This window comes from Myotis brandtii, unplaced genomic scaffold (genome assembly GCF_000412655.1).
Source record: "Myotis brandtii unplaced genomic scaffold, ASM41265v1 scaffold317, whole genome shotgun sequence".
Classification (NCBI taxonomy): domain Eukaryota; kingdom Metazoa; phylum Chordata; class Mammalia; order Chiroptera; family Vespertilionidae; genus Myotis; species Myotis brandtii.
The window spans coordinates 1,838,407-1,846,805 of NW_005362155.1; the positions used below are offsets into that span (position 1 = coordinate 1,838,407).

An 8,399-nucleotide genomic window follows, 5' to 3' on the forward strand; every position below is an offset into this window, starting at 1 on the left:
CGCTCCCAGCATCGGGCCTCAGTTTCCCCCGCGGGAGTCCGTGTCGCTGCCCCGAGAGCCTGAGCCGGTTTCGCTTGGGGTGGGGAGAAGAGGGTGCCGGGTGGGGAAGGAGCGAGAAGTTTCTGCCTGATCCTGGGGGCGCCGCGGGCTCTGCTCCGGCCAGGACGCAGGTAGGGTGGGCGTGAGCTTCAGCGCAGCTGGCCAAGTTCAGGGGCCGCGTGGGGCCGGGCTGGGCGCGAGGGCAAGGGGAGGGGGCGGGTGTGTGTGGCGGGGGGACTCCGGGAGTATCCCAGACACTACTTTCCCCACTTCCCGGCGTCCAGGCTCCGTGCACCCGGATAACTGAGGGAAGCAGCCCCATCCCTATAGGAGGGCGCCCTCCAGGGCGAGGCTGGGGAGGGCAAGGGGGAGGGAGTTGGGGTCTTATGGAGTAGCCTGCTCACCCCCTCCTCCCTACACCTTGTGGGGTGCCCCCGAGTCCCAAAGGGGCCAGCGGGATGGGTGAGCTGTAATCCTTTGGTGGCTAGTGGCTGCTCCGGGAGCTGGGTGTCCCTTCTCCCCTCCTGGGGTGGGGCCTCCTGCTCCTGGCCTGCCCCCAGTTCTCCCCCAGACAAGAAAAGGTTAGTGGGATCCGGGGGTCTGGGCAGGCACAATGTGGGTGCAGGCCCCTCTGGAGGCATGCACCCAGTCACGGGTTGGGACACGTGTGCAAATGAATGTGCCTTTGGATGCATGCGGGTACGTGCTGGTGTCTGGGGGTGTCTCATGCTTGTGCACAGCATGCCAGGTGGGTGTCAGGCATCCTCTGGGTCCCTGTGCGGCCAGCAGCTGCTGAGATGCTTCCTGGACAAGCCCCCCACTCGCTCCTCCTGAGTCCTGGGGCCCAGGAGGGTACCCCCACCCCCCACCCCCGAGTCCAGGGTCTGGGCTGGGAGGTGAGGTGGGCGGTGGCACCAGGCAGCACAGCTGTGTGGCTCCCAGGGCTGGGTGATCGATGGCCCCAGCACAGCCGTCTCTGTCTCCCCAGCATACATGCCCATTTGTCATCTGTATCTTGGGGGGCTGGGGGCTGGGGCCTGCCTCTACACCCACCACTAAGTCCAGGGCAGTCTGCAGCCTTTTGGGGAGCCCTGAGCCCTTTCCTGCTCCCAGCCCGCTCCTCCCAATCCCTCACCCCTCTTGGAGCCCCATCCCCTCCCAGATGTAGACATCCACAAACTGCTCCCCTAATCTCTGCTTACCCTACCTTCCACGTCCTGGCCTTGACCGTGCTAACCCCCTCTCCAAGGCCTCTTCGCATGGACAGCCTTCTCTACCGCTCTGGCTGTCCCCATCACGGGGGTGCCCACCCAGTGTTTGAGAGCGGCAGACATGACTGCCTGCCATGTGCAGAGCCCGCAGGCCAGCAGGGAGAAAACCTGCTCTCTGTGGCTGCCCGGCTGCCCCAGCCCCCTGCTTAACCCACTGGCCAGCCCTGAGCCCTGGGGAGCAGGATGAGTGTGTCCGTCCGCATCCATGAGAGTGTCTGACCATGTGTGTAATGTGCATGTATGTGTGGGCACATTGCACCTGAATGTGTCAGTGTTTGCTCGCACCCCGCCTGCGTTGTGAGTGCATTCATATGCAGTTACCATGTCCACACGGGGTGTGGTGGGAGTCTTGTGTGTGCTGGTGCCGGACCCCATGAATTTTGGAGGTCCCTCTATTCCGACTCGGCCCAGCGGTGCAGAGGTTGTCCCTCCAGGCACTGAGTGAGAGCTCGACTAGAGCCTCATACGTGAGTGTGCACACACTCTCCTGGCGCCCCACGCAGGCACACACCGGGGAGGTGGACAGCCCAGGTGGTGGCCCAGATGGAGTGCAGAACGGCTCTGAGTGAACATGCAGGGCATGGGAAGAGGAAGAGGTCTTGGCCGAGCTCGGCAACTGCAGGCTCGGCTGCTGACCTGCCCGAAGCCACCCAGATGGAGCCAGGCTGAGCAGGTGGCTGTGCTGGGGGGCCATGCTGTGACGTCCACGCCCCCCAGCCTGGCCCACCCCACGTGAGGCTGACCCCCTCAGAAAGCTCGAGTACCCAGTAGGAGCACACACTCATGCGTGTGCACATAGAGGCTCGGAGCCTTCTGCCGGCTTCTCCTCTCAGTGGCTTTTATCTCCGCTTCCTGGCACAAGCAGGGGGTCTTTGCAGGGGAGCAAGACAAGGAAGAGCTGATGTCCCCCAGGACCAGGCCTGGTCACACTCAGCTTCTTCCAGTCACTCACCAATGCCCGTTGGGTAAACAGAAACAGGTCTGGATGGAATTACCCCAGAACTGGGCCTGCTGGGGGCTAGCTGGGCCTGAGGCAGAGATAAAATACAAGATATCTAGTTAAACTTAAATTTCAGGTAAACGACAAATACTTTTTATAGTATGTTCCAAATATTGGCTAGATTATACTTTAAAAAAAAAGTATTTGTCATTTATTTGAGTCAGATATAACTGAGCATCCTGCATTTGTTTTTATTCTTTTGTTTGTTTTGTTTTATTAATCTACATCCAAGGATATTTTTTTCCATAGATTTTTAGAGAGAGTGGAAGGGAGGGAGGGAGGGAGGTAGAGAGAGAGAGAGAAACATCCATGTAAGAGACACACATCGATTGGTTGCCTCCCACATACGCCCCGACTGGGCAGAGATGGAACCTGCAACCCAGGTAGGTGCTCTTGACCAGGAATCGAACCCGAGACCCTTCTGTGTGGGCCGACGCTCTAGCCACTGGGCCCCACCGGCCAGGGCTGGATACCTGCATTTTTATCATCTACACCTGGTGGCTCTAGAAGTGTGGGTGGAGCGGGACTGAAGCGGGAGGTGGGGAGGGTGTTCTAGGTCCGAACTACATGTGAAAAGGCCAGGGAAGCCCAGGCTCCGGGAGGAGGCAATGCCACACCCGGCTTCTACCCCTGGAGCTCTGGGAGCTGACAGAGGCACTGACCAGGGCCCCCTTGTCTGCAGGTGGCCATGGTGCCGTGGCCGGTCTACTAGCAGGCTGCCATGTCCCGAGAGGTGGCGGGCTCATGCCGCCTGGGCTCCGGGGCGCGGGCTCGGGCACGGAAGCCCAAGAAGCCCCACTACATCCCGCGGCCCTGGGGGAAGCCCTACAATTACAAGTGCTTCCAGTGCCCGTTCACCTGCCTGGAGAAGTCACACCTGTACAACCACATGAAGTACAGCCTCTGCAAGGACTCCCTCTCGCTGCTGCTGGACTCCCCCGACTGGGCATGCCGCCGGGCCCCTGCCACACCCCGGCCCCTGGAGCCCGCTACAGACTGCCCCTCTGACCCCACAGAACCGGGCAGGCGACCCCGAGGGGCTCGGCTCCCAGATGCTCCCACCACGCCCGACCTCGTTGTCACTGACCTTCTCTCCCTGCACCGCTGTGTCGGGGGCCCCAAGCCAGAGGCTGAGGGGTCCCCAGGGACACCACCCCCTGCAGCCAAGGATGCCCAGAAGGGTGTGGGCCTGGGAGGGCTCCTGGCCGAGTCATGGAAGCCAGGGCTGGGCAGGGGCCCCAGGAGCATGGCTGTGGTAGACTCAGCTGCAGTGGGCCCTGAGAGCAGCGTCCCCTGCTACCCTCCGCCCACCTCCAGCGAGTTCCCTGAGGCCCAGAGCCTCCAGCTGTCCCTGCTGGGAGTCAACTACCCCCTTGGCCCCAGCCTCTTTTCCTACCTGGGGCCCTCCCTGGCCACGGCAGCCCATATGCCCTTCCTGGGCTCGGCCAGCCCCCTGCTTCCCCCAGCCTCTGCCTTCCCCGCCCTGCAGCCCCTAGAGCGCCCCACCCCTATCCCCCGCCTATACTACCCTCTGCTCCTGGAGCACAGCCTGGGGCTGCAGGCAGGCAAGGCTGCTGCCCCTGCCAAGCCCCCTGCTCCTCCCAAGGGACCCCCTGGGACTCTGGCCCCTGGGCTGTTAAAAGTGCCAGTACCTGGACTGGGTGGGCCCTGGCCCTGTGGTGCCCCCAGGGACCCAGGGCAGGAGGGAGGGCTGGAGCTGGCTGCCCAGAGTGACCCCAAGAGGAAGCTGCCCCCGGGAAGCAGGCTGGAGCCCCCGAAGGCTCCCTCCAGCTTGGCCAACTTTGGTTCCCAGAGCAGGTAGGTGTCAGGGTTCCCCAGTCATGTTGGGGGGTGGGTTGAGGTTGGGGGAGGAGGGCTGGGCCTCTGTTCTGACTTAGTGTCCAGGAATATGTGCTTCAGGCCACAGGGAGGATACTGAGACCAGAGAGCCAGTCTGTCTGTCCTTCCGGGGCCCCGGGTCTCTAGGCCAGGGAGACAGGCTGCACAGGGGGCACGAGAGAGAGTGGGGCAGAGGCTGGGGAACTGGGGGGCAGCACAGCCTTCTGACCGGCTCCTACTCCCTAGCCTGCGGAATGGCCCCTCCGTGATTCTCTGGCCTGAGGACAAGGAGCCAGGCGACCCCGAGATCCTGGGCCCTGTTTCCCCCCTGCCCCAGCAGCCACCGGGCCTGGTGCTGGGCGGCCCCGGGCATGTGTGTGAGGACCTGACCCGGGCTCTCGGCGACTATGCTAGGGTGGAGCAGCGCCTGGGGCAGTTGGCACCTGCCAGGGGCCTGGCCCCACAGCCTCTGCGGGAGCAACTGGGCAAGATCCGCAGGGAGCTGCTCACCATCCACCAGGTGCTAGAGCAGGCCGTGCGGCCCCCAGACGTGCCACTCGACCTCTCTGTGAAACGGACGCCCTCCAAGGTGCCCGAGGTGTCCTCAGCGTCCTGGGGGCAACCAGAGCTGGGTTCTATATTGGCCCAGGGAACCCCCGAGCCACCCAGAATGCTGGGCCCCACAGTGGCTGAGCCTTTCTCTGGCCAGACCACCAAGTGCGAGGCTGACTCCAGTGTCCCTCCCCCGGGGCTCCCCCTCCAAGCCCCAGATGACCCTGCCATTCCTGGCAGTAGCTGGGGCCCCCGTGGCAGGGCCGGGGGCTCCTGGCCTCCCGAGGCTGCCTCTGGCCTGCAGAGCCCCCCACGTGCCGAGGTCTGACCACAGCTCCCGCTGCCCCCTCTGTCCGTAACAGACAGAGGCCCTGCCCCAGTCCCATGCACAGCACCTGCCCCCTGCCTGCCTCAGCCCCAGGGGCCTGCCCAGCATGCCCTGAACAGCCCCCACCCACCACGGCCGTGGCCTGTCTCTGGGGCCACACAGGGACAGCAGAGTCGCAGCTTTTTGTTGATCACGGCTGTGGACATTAAAAGAGAAGCCACCGTCACACACCCTGTCTGAGCCTTCTCTTTCCCTTGCTGCTGCACTCTCACCATCGGAACACCTTCCCCCCGTGCAGATGGACCAGCCATGGGCATCCGGGCAGGCAGTGTCCTGGGCCGCCTGCCGGGTGTCCGCCTTCAGACCCTGACCTGCCTCCTGTTGACTGGGCCCTCCCTGGAGGGGCAGAGTCTGGGGATAGAGTGGGGGCTTTCCATTGGGAGGGGCCGAGCAAGGAGAAGCAGGTGCGGGTCAGACCAGCGTGTCAGCACATTGGTGGTGGGCAGGGCCTCCAGGCATGCCTCCAGCCCCTGTGTCTGGCAGGGCAGCCCTGCTGTCAGATCCATGCTGGAGGCTGCTCCCACCGCAGTGAAAAGGTGCTCCCCACATTCTGTGGCCCAGGGCTGCTTGCCCAGCATGGCCTCCACTGGGCCCCTGCCAGCCCCTGCAGTCATGATAGGCATCGGGTGGCCTTCACAGCTCGCTGCCTCCCTCCCAGCACGACCAGGCTGGACTTGGCCTTTCCCACAGGCTGGGGTGGGGGCAGGTAGGGAGGGGCTCCTAGGGGACCCTTGGACCCAGCTAATCACTTCTCTCCCTGGGAATTGGCCCGCTCAGGAATAGCCCCAGGGAAGGCAGTTCCTGCCTGCGCCCGGCTCCCCGAAGCTGGACCAGCCGGGCTGGGGCCAGTCGGAGCAGGACCTGTGGCTGCCCCATTAACTGTACGGGCAGCAGATAGCATCGCCGCCCTCCCCACCGAGGGGCGTTAAGAGCCAGTGTCCAGGGGGGGTGTAAGCCAGCCAGGCGGGGAGAGCTGTGAGTTGCTGACAGAGGCTGACCCTCCACCTTCCAGGGGCTTCCCAGAGGAGCCGCAGGGGACTGTGGGCTTAGGAGTGTCCAGAGAACCCCCAGGCCCTGAGCCTTGGGCCTCCCATCGGCACCTGTAGGTGTCATATCTGCTGCTCCCTGATATCTCATCACCCACAGGGCAGACATGAGCCTGGCCCTGTTGGGGGAGGTCACCCCAGCTTCACCGGTGCAGAAATGGAAACAGAGAGACAGGACCCAACCTGCCCATTCTAGGGGTGGGGGGACAAGATGGACCCCTGGAAGTCCTCCACCTGGACTCTGGTCCTGCTGGGGGACAGGGGTGGGGGGGGGACCGCTTCATCTGCAGGTATTTGCTCAGAGCCTTCTGAAAAGCGAGCCCATGCCTGACATCACAGAAGGGTGTGGGGTGTACGGCTGTGGGGAGGGGTTGGTTGCGCTAACCATGAGTGGCATCCAGCCAAGCGGGGGCAGCAGGAAGAATGGCCCAGAGGCCAGGGCACAGGCCCCAGGGCAGGAATGTAGCAGCACTGGGAGTCCCTGGGGTTTCGTAGTGGAGTGTCAGGACTCCATAGGGCCCAGTGGCTTCTCCTGCCCCCTTCTCCTTGCCCACATCAAGGTGGCCCCTTCCACTCCCTCAGGCTCTAGTTTCCAACTACAGAGGCTGCTGCTGGAGCAGGGTCCAAAGTCTCCCGCACTCCCGCTGGCCTCCCTGGGTAAGGGCAGATGGGGAGGCGTAGGACAGGACCCTGGCCTCATCCCTCAGTGGTTGGAAGTCTCCAGGGGCTGTGTGGTACCAATGGGCAGGGGCTTGGGCTGTCCCCAAAAAGGGTCACTTTCCCTGCCTTAAGGAAGGAACGGTTTCCTGGGCAAGTGACTTTGAGAAACACTCCCCATCTGTCACCCTCACCCCCATCTCGGGACATCTCAATGCCTGCAAGCTCATTCAGGTCTCAGAGCAAAACCCACAGCAACCTTCATGGTCCATGTCCCCAGAACCGTATTCCAGGTGTCATGCTGGGAAAATAGGACCTAAAGACACAGCTGGCTGCTGGCTTTGCGGGCTGAACCAGGCTCAGGACCTGGTGGAACTGAGTTTGAATCCAGCTCCCTCCCCCACCGCCACCCCCACCTTCACGCCTCAGTTGCCTCCTCTGGAGAAACAGAACACCAGCACTGCCTGGAAGGGCACAGGGGAGCTGAGGCAGCTGCTGCTCAGTACACCGCGGGGCGTGCTTTCTCTAGCAGCCCCAAACTTGGCCCAACCATAGTGACTTGCAGGCACACCCACCTTCTGGCTCCCTGCTCTGACCTCTGGGCTTCCCCACCAGCTGGCCAGCTGCCCCCCAGACCCTTCACCTCACTCTGGACCGTCCTGGAGACTCGGCTCACTCCTGGCTGCTCAGGCAGATCCTGGTGCCTGCGGGGCTGAAGGGGGCCCAGGTCTGCACTGCTCCCTGGGTGGCCTGCTCCCTGCATCTATGTGCCAGGCCTTGAGGGACTCTCTGCTGCTACCTGTCCTGCCGGGTGCCAGGGTTCAGGGACTTCGTGCCAGAGGATGTGGCTGTGACAGCTGTTGCACTCATGGTGGTCAATGAACTTGTCCACAGGGCTGTCCACACACTCCAGCACACTTCCCAAAGTGCCTGCGGGACTGGGTGATGGTGGGCACTTTCTGGCCCCTCGGGGGCTGGCTGTGGATGCCCTTCCTGGTAACAGACTACATGTCTGGAGCTGTACAGAGCTTTACATTGGGACCCACTTTGGAGCTGTTGGTCCCAGCCTCCAGGCTGGGTCTGGAGGGGCCCTGCTGGGTGGACCTGGGGTCTACAGGGGCTTTTTGTCGAAGTGCCTGCCAGCCACTGGGCTCCCTGGGGGGCCTCACGGGCCACGGCTTTGGCAGCCTGTTGGGTCTGGCCACTGACTCAGAGGGTAATGCTATTGTGGCAGACAAGCAGCAGTGTCAGGCTGACCCTTTCCCTTGGGCTAGGACACCCTTCTGCATGGTGTTCGAGGGGCTGGGGAAGCCCTCAGGCATGGCCTCTGTGCCCCAGAGCCAGCTCATGGTGATGGACGCAGGGGCCGGCTACATGTAACACCCGTAGCTGCCCTGACCAGGTGGGCTCAGATGGCAGCAGCCCCCTTACTGTGCATGGGTCCAGCCCTCAGGCCTCCAGATCACCATGAGTGGTAGAGTCCTCCAGCGCCACCAGCCATATCTTCCTGATCCTGCACATTTGCTGAGCACCTAGTGGGCCAGGCCCTGGGCTGGCCTCCTGTCTTCTCTGGGAGAGAATTCAGACTTTGTCAGCAGCCACAGATC

At 63.1% G+C, this 8,399-nt stretch overlaps 2 protein-coding genes across 5 annotated transcripts; both read left to right on the forward strand.

Annotated features, from left to right (window-relative positions):
- The first annotated feature begins 61 nt into the window (after window positions 1-61).
- Window positions 62-5,257, forward strand: PRR35 (proline rich 35). Of its 4 annotated transcripts, none has more exons than XM_014543019.1 (3): window positions 62-170; window positions 2,993-4,128; window positions 4,396-5,257. In XM_014543019.1, exons 2-3 carry the CDS (start codon window positions 3,032-3,034, stop codon window positions 5,027-5,029), a joined length of 1,731 nt encoding a protein of 576 aa, XP_014398505.1. In that variant the 5' UTR covers window positions 62-170; window positions 2,993-3,031; the 3' UTR covers window positions 5,030-5,257. The 4 variants fall into 4 exon arrangements, with proteins under 4 accessions (XP_014398505.1, XP_014398506.1, XP_014398507.1 ...); XM_014543020.1 differs by lacking the exon at window positions 62-170 and adding an exon at window positions 636-787; XM_014543021.1 differs by lacking the exon at window positions 62-170 and having other exon boundaries at window positions 2,733-4,128; window positions 4,564-5,257.
- Window positions 5,258-7,800: 2,543 nt separating this feature from the next.
- Window positions 7,801-8,172, forward strand: NHLRC4 (NHL repeat containing 4). The gene has a single exon (XM_014542961.1). The coding sequence runs from the start codon at window positions 7,801-7,803 to the stop codon at window positions 8,170-8,172; it is 372 nt and encodes a 123-aa protein (XP_014398447.1).
- The last annotated feature ends 227 nt before the right edge of the window (window positions 8,173-8,399 follow it).

Coding starts and splice junctions, on each gene's coding strand:
- PRR35 (XM_014543019.1), top strand. CDS start 3,032: ATGTCCCGAGAGGTGGCGGGCTCATGCCGCCTGGGCTCCGGGGCGCGG. Junction 4,129..4,395: donor AACTTTGGTTCCCAGAGCAG/GTAGGTGTCAGG, acceptor CCTACTCCCTAG/CCTGCGGAATGGCCCCTCCG.
- NHLRC4 (XM_014542961.1), top strand. CDS start 7,801: ATGTCTGGAGCTGTACAGAGCTTTACATTGGGACCCACTTTGGAGCTG.